We start from the raw sequence: 12,171 nt of genomic DNA, 5'->3' as shown, positions 1-12,171 counted from the left end.
TTTGATATGTTATTGAGACCTATCAAGATTAACGGTATTGAATAAAAATCCATAAACCGTTAATTTTGATGGGTCTCAATAACATATCAAATGATTTTTAATATTTTTTAAAAAATTTATGGATGATCTATACGATATAAAATTTCAATCCAACAGTGAATTTTGTAAAATTCGTATTCATTATAGTGTTTTCGGTGACTTGTGCATGGTGCACAACTAAAGTCACTTGTGCACCATAGACTTTGCCCACTATTAAATCATTTTCTCTACTTTAAACATGCAATGTCATTGTCATTGTCGACCCATCAACAACTACATCTACACTTTAATCTCTTTTTCACTTTCTTTTTTTTTTTAATTTTGTTTTAACAATCTCAATTATATACAGCTTTTTCTTTGTTTCGTTATTGGGAGTAAGTCAACTAATGGGTAAGGGTAACATATTTTCTTCACTAATTGCTCCCAACTTTTTCCTTTTTTATTTTTATAAAAAAAAAAAAAGAAAGTAAAAAGCGCGTATTGAGCAGACAAATTTGAAAATTGTATCACATGATTATTTTCTTATCTTCTCATTTTGACTATATATCAATCTCTTTTGTATGCATGCACCGTCACATTTTATCTATATATATTGCATAATCTTTCATATGCTTCTTCATTCACAACTCACACACTTCATTGTCTTCTCTTTCTCTTCAAGCTCTAGATATTTTTAGATTTTATTTTCTATGGCTACATTTACTAAATTATGTGTTACATTTTCCATTCTAGTTTCTCTCTTAGCTTGTTTTACAAATGCACAACTTTCTCCTAACTTCTATGGAAGAACTTGTCCTACCCTTCAATCCATTGTGCGCAGTGAAATGACCAAAGCTATCAATAATGAAGCTAGGATTGGTGCTTCTATACTTCGTTTGTTCTTCCATGATTGCTTTGTCAATGTATGCATGTCTACTTTAAGATAATGTTTAAAAATCATTTATTTATTCTAAAAGTATATAAAACATATGTAATTTACAATCACATGTTAATTTTATTGTTTTGTATATTTTGAAGGGATGTGATGGATCTATTTTATTGGATGACACTGCGACATTTACCGGTGAGAAAAATGCAGGACCTAACAAAAATTCAGCTAGGGGTTTCGAAGTTATTGATACTATTAAAACTAGTGTTGAAGCTTCTTGCAATGCCACCGTCTCTTGTGCTGATATTCTAGCACTTGCTACTAGAGATGGAATAGCTCTGGTGAGTCATCCATTTAACTGCTTTGTTTTTTACGTTTCCCTTTTTTGGACATGTTATTTTACTTTTCTTATTAATCGAAGTAATAAAGGACAAATCTCAATAGTCATATATTATTTTATCATGTGTTATTTTATACACATATGTGCATATATATTCTTTTTTTTTTTAATGGCTAATGCTCTTGTTCAATTGAAGTACCATTCACGTGTTTTGTATGGTAAAAAATGTAAAAAAAGAAAAGGTAAAGAAATTATTAAACATGAAAAATATATGGAAAAGCCATTTGTTTTTATACATTTTTTTCTTACTCCTTTTGAAAATGCTTTGAAATTTTACATCGTGTAGCCAACTTGATGTTTGTTTTTTTCCTATCATTCCACTTTTGACACGGGCTTGTTTTCAAACCATGTCCCCCACTATTGTTTTTAACTTTTTTTTTTCACATATAATTGATCGTAATCATGTCAACTTGATATTTTGTGGGGTATAAAATGAAGACTACATATGAATTCATGTTATATATATATTTGATAGAAGAGACAGTAAAATGAATACATATATAATAGACAAAAAAAAAAATTACACAAACTCGTAAAGAATTCAAAAACACAATTTGTAGATCTGTCTCTTAGACTTATATGAGTTTATGAAAAATTAAAAATAACTTTTACACACGCATGCATGCACTCGCATGCGTGCACGCACGCACACATGAATATGTAAATTACTCATAAATACAAACTTATCACCCAAAACAATTCAATAATTTTAAAGAAATTCAATGTCAACTTTTTTATTACAAGTCAAACTCTTATTACTAAAATTACATTCGACAACTAAAAAGCAAGATAAAAAATACATAAGTACCAATATAAACTAATGACTTAGGATGTTTTAATTAGTCAATATAGTTCCTAAAATTACTAACAATCTTATAAAAAAAATATCAAAAAAATAAAATACTAATAAACGATACACTAAAGATGTATTTGCAATTTTGATACATGTATGGATCAATATAACAGTGAGTTACATTTTTAGAGACTAAAATGTTGGTTTGTCCTATAAACTAGTAATGTGTTGTGATGATTTCTAGTTTTTGATTTTTCATAACTCATAACTTTCTTATTCTCAATAATTAATCAATTTTCAATTAATTTACAGCTTGGAGGACCCTCATGGATAGTACCACTTGGAAGAAGAGATGCAAGAACAGCAAGCCAAAGTGCAGCCAACAGCCAAATCCCTGGACCATCATCTGACCTTGCAACACTCACTAAAATGTTCCAAAACAAAGGTCTAACATTAAATGACTGATGACATTAGTCATTACATGGAAATAAAGACCATTTTCAAGTATTTTTAGAGGTTTTTGACCTAAATCATGAAGAATGAAACATTGATTTGAAGCTACATGCGAAGAAAGATAGCAAATGAAAATTGGTGGATTGTATAGTATTTTTACGCCTAAAACGGAAGTTTTTCCGCCTGGGGCGGAAATTTCACTGAAGAACCAAGATTGCTCTCTGTTTTGCCGTTTCAGGCGGAAAAAGCTGTGCCTGAAACGTAATTCTTTACGCCTGAGGCGGAAATTCTGTGCCTCAGGCGGAAAACGTTACTTTTGATCATTTTTATAAAAAGGAAACATCAGATCTGGATCATTATCGAATTTGAAACACTGAGAACAGCATTTGGAGCGATTTTGGAGGATCAAGAGCGACCAAGCAAGGATTCAAGTGTGGAAACACATCAAGATTCTTCTTGTAATTATGCTTTCTTTCATTTTATTTGATGTAATTTCTGAATTTGCAATGTCTAGCTAAATTCTCATGATTGGTCCTTAGGTGATTCTAATTACTTTTGATCTTGAACTATGTGATTGTCATATGATATGATTAATGAATTACGAAGTTAGTTTCTATTGATTGTTCTTTGTGCTTAATGCTTTGTATGAATTCGCGACTTATATGATGATTGCAATGATTTGTTTTACTATGACGATAGGAATAACTCATCGATCTAGGAACGATTGATCAATTAATTTTCACTTAAGAAATTTTGGATTGTTAATTGAGATTAAAAGATTAAAGGTTGTAAACCTCAATTGATCATAGATTACCTAAGACATTAGGAATCGATGATCAAGGGAGAGGATTATGTTACCAAGACATTGGGCATAATCATTTTTGATTTAATCTAATCATGAAACTAATTTGAATAATTCGTTATCATACATGGCGTTACCAAGAGAAATAGTAATTAGATGACCCAAAAAGGACCAATCGCTTTTCTTACATCAATCTAAACACCAAAGAAATTCTAAAGTTTTAAAATTTAAACTTGAAACCAAACAAGAACCCCCTTTTTACAATTTATGTCAATTTACATGAGTATGTTTTCAATTTACAATTGATTTACAACAATCCCTGCGGAGAGAACGATTTTATTATACTACTTGACGGCTATTTAGTACACTTGCTAAATTTTCATCAAGTTTTTGGCGCCGTTGCCGGGGATTGTTGATTAAATCAACAAGGCAATTGAGTCATACTTTTAAATTTTATTGTTTTATTGATTAAGTTTTTGTTTATTTTAATTATAAATATATATAAAAAAAAATATATATAATTTCTGAATTTTATTTTCATTTTCATTCTTGTGTAGTGCACTTGCTTCTTAAGGTATTTTCTGATTGTTTATGCAAGGTAGGAGAGTAGCAAGAGAACTTGTCTTTGATCCTGAAATAGAGAAAACAGCTAAAGCAAACAGGAAAGCAGTTCGGTTAGCCCGAGAGGCTGCCCGGTTAGCAGGTGTTGCACAAGAAAGTAGTGAAGAAGCGGTTTCTAGTCCAAACACATCGGACAACGAAGCAAACATCATGGCTGAAAATCCACCACCACCTCCACCAGTTGTGCCTGAGAGGATGTTAGGTGACTATGGGCAAAGAAACAATGGAGAGCTTGCCAATCTGGGTTTCCAACCGAGAAATCATGTGTCATTTGATATCAAGAATTCAGTGCTCAGCGCCCTCAAAGAGAATCAATACTCAGGGGCAGAAACACAATGTCCAAATCTGCACCTGGAGCATTTCTATGAAGCTTGTGACTATACAGACCCACCAGGAGTATCTGAATCAGATAAAAGATTAAGGCTTTTCAAGTACTCGTTAACTGGAAGAGCTAAAGACTGGCTGGACACAATACCACCTAACACCATCAATACTTGGCAAGAGCTAGAGATGAAGTTCATGGATAGGTACTTTCCAATTCACAAGTATTTGGAAAGAAGAGCTGACATTACAAGTTTTGAGCAAGGAGACTCCGAAACATTGTATGATGCCTGGGAAAGATTCAAACTGAGCCTGAAGAAGTGTCCTAAGCATGGGCTCGATAGTCATACTCAAATGCAGCATTTCACACAAGGATTGAGAGCTCAAACTAGAATGTTTCTAGATGCATCGGCAGGTGGATCTTTGAAAAATAAAAATCAAACTCAAGCTAGAGAGTTGGTGGAGTCCATGGCTCAAAATGAGTACAGAGTTGAAAATGATCGTGGTGCAAAGAAGAAGGCAGGCATGATAGAGCTTGATACTCAAACTGCTCTTTTGGCCCAATCTACATTGATGAATTCTCAAATGGCAGCTGTGTTGAAACACCTCACTAGCACTCCTAATGCCCAAATGCCAGTCATGGCAGCTAATGAAGTGAAATGTGATTTTTGTGGACAAGGGCATGCTAATGGCCAATGTTTTCCTGAAGGGTCAGAAGAGGCAAAGTACCTAGCCAACTTCAAAAGGAACAACCCAAAGTATGATCCATATTCAAACACTTATAACCCAGGTTGGAGAGATCATCCAAACTTTGGTTGGGGAGGAAATCAAAACTCAAATCAATCTCAACAACAATCTTCTTCACAAAACTCCCAACAAAGGAGACCTTCTCAATTAGAGGATACACTTACTCAATTCATAAAGGTGACGCAAGGGAACTTCGAAGCTATGAAGGTTAGCCAAGATCAAATGAAAACCAACCAAGATATTGCCAACAAGAATCATGAAGCTTCAATTAAGAACTTGGAAACTCAAGTTGGGCAATTGTCAAGGCAATTCGCGGCTACTCAAAATAATGGTTTTGAAGGTTCTACAAAGGATAATCCGAGGAATGAAAGTTGCAAGGCGATTAATTTGAGAAATAGAGTGGTTCCTTCACCTGAGATTGTAACGAAGAAAAAGAGTGAGCCTAGTGTTGAGGGAGTGAAAGAAAAAAATAATGTTGAGGGAGAAGTTGAACATGAGAATGAGGGAGAAGTTGAGAATGAGTTAGAAAAAATGATTGAGAGTGAGAAAGAGGAGTTAGTTGAAGATGAGAAAGAGAAAAAAATTGAAAAAGAGAATGATGAGAAGTTAGTTGAAAAGAAAGGCAAGGGTGTAGAGGAGAAAGAAAGTTCTGTCCATGCTAAATTGCCATATCCGCGCAAGAAGAAGGCAAAGGCTAATGATCATCAACAATTCAAAAAATTTATGAAGATGCTTCATGATCTCCAAATTAACATTCCTTTTGCTGAAGTGTTGGAACAAATGCCTGTCTATGCCAAATTCATGAAAGATCTCTTGACAAAGAAAAGGAAACCTCTTGATGATGACACAGTTGATATGACAGAGGAATGTAGCGCCATAATTCAAAAGAAGCTTCCTCAAAAGAAGAAAGATCCGGGAAGTTTTACTATCCCATGTTCTATTGGCAACATTTCCGTTGGTCGAGCTCTATGTGATTTGGGAGCAAGCATAAATCTCATGCCATTGTCAATGATGAAAAAGATTCCGGGAGCCGTTGCTAAACCTACAAAAATGCAACTCTCTTTGGCTGATCGATCAATAGTACATCCATATGGCATACTACATGATGTGTTGGTAAGAGTTGCGGAGTTTGTTTTCCCGGCGGATTTCGTCATCCTTGATATGGAAGATGATGCAGATGTAGAACCATTGTTGTTGGGTAGACCATTCTTAGCTACCGGAAGAGCATTGATTGATGTTGAGATGGGAGAACTTATGTTGAGAACACATGGGGAACAAGTCATGTTTAACGTGTTCAAAGCTATGAAACACCATGATGATGAGCCACAATGTTACAAGGTTGACGTGATTGAGGAAGTGGTAGAAGATGTCTTAGTGGAAGAAACACCATCCTTACCTTTAGAGAGAGTAATTGTTAATTCCATCGATGATTTGGAGGAGGAATGGGACAAGGAGATTGAAATTTGTCTCCGTCAGCTTGAATCATGTAAAGAAGAAGAAACACAAAAAGATTTTGAAAATGTGTATGCTGTGGAAGAGAAAGCTAGTGGTAAGGAGGACCTAAAAGTTACTATTCCGGAGTTGAAAGAGCTCCCCCCTCACTTAAAATATGTTTTCTTAGGAGAAGATGCTTCACAACCGGCAATCATAAGCAGCAGGTTGAGTTCTTTGGAAGCAGAGAAGCTAACTAGAGTCTTGCGAGAAAATAAAGAAGCCATGGGTTGGAGCATCTCTGATTTGAAAGGGATTAGTCCCGGATTCTGTATGCATAAGATAAAAATGGAAGATGAATACAAACCTGTGGTGCAACCTCAAAGAAGACTAAATCCAACCATGAAAGAAGTGGTGAAGAAAGAGGTTCTTAAACTTCTAGAAGCTGGTATGATTTATCCAATCTCGGATAGTGTGTGGGTTAGTCCTGTCCATGTGGTCCCGAAAAAAGGTGGTATGACAGTTGTGAGAAATGAAAAAAATGAACTGATACCCACTCGCACCGTCACTGGGTGGCGGATGTGTATAGACTACAGGCGGTTGAACTCGGCAACAAGGAAGGACCATTTTCCTCTTCCATTCATGGACCAAATGTTGGAAAGGCTTGCAGGGCAGGCCTATTATTGCTTTTTGGATGGATATTCTGGGTACAATCAGATTGTAGTAGACCCAGAGGATCAGGAGAAAACAGCTTTTACTTGCCCTTTTGGAGTATTCGCTTACCGGAAGATGCCTTTCGGGTTGTGCAACGCACCGGCCACATTCCAGCGGTGTATGCTATCTATTTTTGCTGATATGATGGAGGACACAATCGAGGTATTTATGGATGATTTTTCTGTGTTTGGTAAGTCTTTTGATAAATGTTTAGCCAATTTGAATGCCGTATTGAAGAGATGCATAAGTACCAATTTAGTTTTAAATTGGGAAAAATGTCATTTTATGGTTAAAGAAGGTATTGTGCTTGGACACAAAATCTCTTCAAAGGGCATTCAAGTTGACCAAGCAAAGATAGAGGTTATTAAGGAATTGCCCCCTCCCGTTAATGTTAAGGGAGTGAGAAGTTTCTTGGGTCATGCCGGTTTCTATCGGCGTTTCATCAAAGACTTTTCGAAAATAGCTAAGCCCTTAAGTAACCTCCTTGTGAAGGAAAATGAATTTAAATTTGATGATGAATGTTTGAATGCTTTTGTTGTGATTAAAGAAAAGTTGGTCACCGCGCCCATAATCGTTGCACCTAATTGGGATCTCCCTTTTGAATTAATGTGTGATGCAAGTGATTATGCGGTTGGAGCGGTGCTTGGCCAACGACATGCGAAATTTTTCCATGCTATATATTATGCAAGCAAGGTTTTGAATGAAAACCAAATCAATTACACAACTACTGAAAAAGAGTTGCTTGCAATAGTATTTGCTTTGGAAAAATTTCGCTCTTATCTGATTGGATCGAAAGTTGTTGTTTTTTCAGATCACTCGGCACTTAAGTACCTCCTCACAAAAGGCGACTCAAAGCCTAGACTCTTGAGGTGGGTACTACTTTTGCAGGAATTTGATTTGGAGATTAAAGACAAGAAAGGTGTGGAGAATGTGGTCGCGGACCATTTGTCAAGGTTAGAAAATCCAATGGTGACCACAAAAGAGAAGTGCATTAACGAAGAGTTCCCGGATGAAAAATTGCTGATGGTTTCTCAAAGGCCTTGGTTTGCTGACATGGCTAATTTCAAAGCAGGAAATGAAATCCCGGAGGACTATTCCTATCAACAAAAGAAGAAATTCTTTAGAGATGCTAACTTCTATTTTTGGGATGATCCATACCTATTTAAGGTGGGGCAAGATGGCTTGATCCGTAGATGTGTTGATGAGGAAGAGGCACAAAGCATAATGTGGCATTGCCACAGTTCTCCATATGGTGGTCATCACAGCGGTCCACGAACAGCAGCAAAGGTGCTTCAAAGTGGTTTCTTTTGGCCGACACTGTTTGCAGATTGTGTAGAGTTTGCTAGAAGATGTGATAATTGCCAGAGGACCGGCAATGTTTCAAAGCGGGATGAGATGCCTCTAAACCAAATGCTCGAAGTAGAACCTTTTGATTGTTGGGGGATTGATTTCATGGGACCTTTTCCATCTTCACGGTCTAACCTTCATATATTGGTGTGTGTAGATTATGTTACAAAATGGGTGGAAGCTATTCCTTGCCAAGCAAATGACTCTCATACCGTGGTCAAGTTTCTTAAAGAAAATATTTTTACTCGGTTTGGGGTTCCTAGAATTCTCATTAGTGATGGAGGCAAACATTTTTGTAACAAATACTTGGAGAATGTCTTGGAGAAATACAATGTTAAGCACAAGGTGGCCACTCCATACCATCCTCAGACAAGTGGACAAGTTGAAGTATCTAACCGGCAATTGAAACAAATTCTGGAGAAAACGGTTTCTACTTCAAGAAAAGACTGGTCAATGAAGCTTAATGATACACTTTGGGCTTATAGAACCGCGTTCAAGACACACTTGGGGTTCTCTCCGTACCAACTAGTTTATGGCAAAGCATGTCACCTACCGGTTGAGCTAGAACACAAGGCATATTGGGCTGTGAAATTTTTAAATTTTGATGCAGGTCTTGCGGGTGAGAAAAGATTGCTTAAGCTGAATGAACTTGAAGAATGGCGGATGCAAGCATATGAAAATGCTGTGATTTTTAAAGCAAGAACAAAGAAGTATCACGATAAAAGGCTGGTAAGAAAGGAGTTTAAGAAAGGACAGCAAGTCTTGTTGTTCAATTCTCGTTTAAGGTTATTCCCGGGTAAGCTGATGTCTCGGTGGTCTGGTCCGTTTGTCATTAAGGAAGTTTTTCCACACGGGGCTGTGGAAATTTTTACACCAGGAGAGGAGGAGAAATCTTTCAAAGTAAATGGACAAAGACTCAAGTTTTATAAGGGAGGAGATTTTAATCGCCACAAGGTGGCAGTACTTTTCGAAGACCCTTGAGATTTCGAGACCGTCAAGCTAATGACGCTAAAAGTAGCGCTGCTTGGGAGGCAACCCAAGGTTTTATTTAACCGTAATAGTTTTTCTTTTGATTTTTTGTGTTTTGCAGGTCAAATTGAAAAAAAGAGGAGTGTGAAAAGTGTACAACCAGGAAATTACGTTTGGGGCGGAAAAAATGGAGCCTGGGGCGTAAAAAAATTCTGGAAAATGTGGGTTGTTCTCTGTGTGCCGTTTGGGGCGTAAGAAGTGCCGTTTGGGGCGGAAAAGTTTGAAGAAAAAAACATTGCTCTCTGTTTTGCCGTTTGGGGCGGAAATGTTGGTGTTTGGGGCGTAAAAAAATACTGAAGAAAGTGGCTGTCATTTATTTTTCCGTTTGAGGCGGAAGGGTTTCCGCCTGGGGCGTAAAAAAGTCTGAAAAATGTTGGTTGCCCTCTGTTTTGCCGTTTGGGGCGTAAAATGTGCCGTTTGGGGCGGAAAAGTCACGTTTTAGGCGGAGAAACACATGAAACCCTCATTCTTTCTCTCAAACTTCATCTTCTTCAACAAACCTTATCCTTTCTCTCAAACTTCATCTCCTTCCTCACACAAATTCTCCATTAACCACCATTCAAACCTTCAAACCCAACACAAATCCTTCATTAAAACAACAACCACAACAAATTCACCCATTCTATTTCACCAATTTCATCCTCAAATCTCAAACCCCTCTTGAACCTAAACCTCCCAAATCCTTCAAACTCCATTAAAACAACAACCTCTCTCACACCCATAACACCAAACCCACGAAATTTCTTCCATCCAACTCTATTCTTCAAAACCCATCATCAACAACAACCAATTCTTCAAATTTTTCCAAAACCCAAAATCAAAAACCCTTCAAAACCCTACACGAAAATTCATCCAAAACCACCATAAATTTTCATCTTTTCCATCAATCACCCATAAACCATTACCCTTCTCAATCTTTACCTTTCTCACCATGAAGAACATATTCAAAAAATCCTCAAAAGACAAGGAAGTTGAAGTTGGGTCTTCAAAATCAAGGTCAAAAGTGGTGAAGAAAAGGAGAGTAGTCCGAACTCCTACACCGTCACCTTCGCCTTCTCCTCCACCATCACCGCCTAGAGAGCAATCACCACCTCCTCCAACGCCGGTTGTGACTGAAATTCCTCGGTCACGTTTTGTTCGTCCAACGGCCTACAATCGGTACCAGACTCTCAAAAGTAAGGACTTCAAACCTGAAAAGCGTCTCACGGATGAAGTGCTAGCATTGCCCTTAATTGAAGCAGAATTCCGCAACAGGCATTGGTATGAGTTTAATTTCTGTCTTCGGTCTGGAAATCGTACTTTAGCATTAGAATTTTTGAGTAATGCATGGCGAGTGAAAAATTCGTCACCACGGATTGCTAAAGTACGCGGGGTAGATGTAGACTACTCCCCGGAAACTATAAATAGGATATTTCATTTTAATGTTCCTGAATTCTGTGTTCTGAATCATCGACGTGAGAATAGGGCAACCATGGCATCAGATAAGCGTGAGGCTCTAAAATCTCAGCTGACTGTACCCGGAAGTGTGTGGGTGAGACCATCCAGACAGCTCCCACCCCAGCGGTTTAAAACCGCTCATTTGTTAGATTTTCCACGGGTTTGGGCTGAATTTTGGATAAATAACGTGGAGCCAAGTGGGAACAATTCTGAGATTCCTATGGATGTAGGGCTAGCACTTCAAGCTATTCTGTTAGGTGAAGACATAGATTTGGGCAAAATTCTGAGTGATGATTTGTCTGCAATGATCCAGAAAGATCCCGGGTCATATAGTCTAACACATCTCTGTTTGATCACTAAACTGTGTCTGGATCAAAATGTTGCTACTTTTGATGATGATCAAATGGAAGAGCCTAGAAAAGTCACTACGGCTTTTATGAGAGATGTGAGAAGAAAAACTTTCGGGAAGACATTCATTCCATTTGCTGATGTGGATGATGTAATGGATTACACGGTGGAGGGAGGAGGTGAAGAAAGGGAGGAGAATGTTGAAAACGTGATGCACCATGAAGTGCCACAGGCTCCGGAGATGGAGGGTTTTCCAGCTCCGCAATTTGATGTGAATGTTCTTGCTGACATGGTGTGGAAAATGGACATGAGCACCCAACAGGGCATTGATATGGCGGACCACTATGACACTTCATCCGCTTTATGGCAAGCATCCATGCGTTACCGGGAGCAAGTCCCGGCATATTTCTATCCGAGATATCCAACAATGCATGATTTTGATGAAGCTCACAATCAAAGAGTTAGGAGCATGGCGGCCACACATGAAATGAACCGTGCTACCTACATTCGCCAAAGGAGGGCAGCTGGCCTACCAGATGAAGGAGGGTCCTCATCAATGCAATTTCCTGGAAATCTGCCTCGTTTTGATCATGATCACAACATGCCCGAGCAGGATTGAGGTTTTGTGCCATTCACCTTTACTGTCCTTCTCCTCTATAGATTCTTTTTGGCCTGTGTATTTTGATTCCTTTGTTTAATTTGTTGCATGCTTGGTGTTGGTCTATAATAAGTACTTGAGCTAGTCGTTTTGTTTTCTTTGAATGTTTTAGTCTTTTTGAAAACTTCACACTATTGAAAGTTGTTTGGCTATCATCTTAGAT

General features: G+C 37.6%; 1 protein-coding gene across 1 annotated transcript; it reads left to right on the top strand.

Annotated features, from left to right (window-relative positions):
* The first annotated feature begins 610 nt into the window (after positions 1-610).
* On the top strand, positions 611-3,190 carry LOC123897529 (peroxidase 52-like). The gene is made up of 3 exons (XM_045948207.1): positions 611-941; positions 1,057-1,248; positions 2,413-3,190. The coding sequence occupies exons 1-3, from the start codon at positions 729-731 to the stop codon at positions 2,563-2,565; spliced, it is 558 nt and encodes a 185-aa protein (XP_045804163.1). The 5' UTR covers positions 611-728; the 3' UTR covers positions 2,566-3,190.
* Positions 3,191-12,171: the final 8,981 nt, after the last annotated feature.

The sequence above is a fragment of the Trifolium pratense genome, linkage group LG7 (assembly GCF_020283565.1).
Source record: "Trifolium pratense cultivar HEN17-A07 linkage group LG7, ARS_RC_1.1, whole genome shotgun sequence".
NCBI lineage: Eukaryota > Viridiplantae > Streptophyta > Magnoliopsida > Fabales > Fabaceae > Trifolium > Trifolium pratense.
Note: the sequence above shows the minus strand (reverse complement) of the source record. Positions and strands in the feature narration are given on the sequence as shown.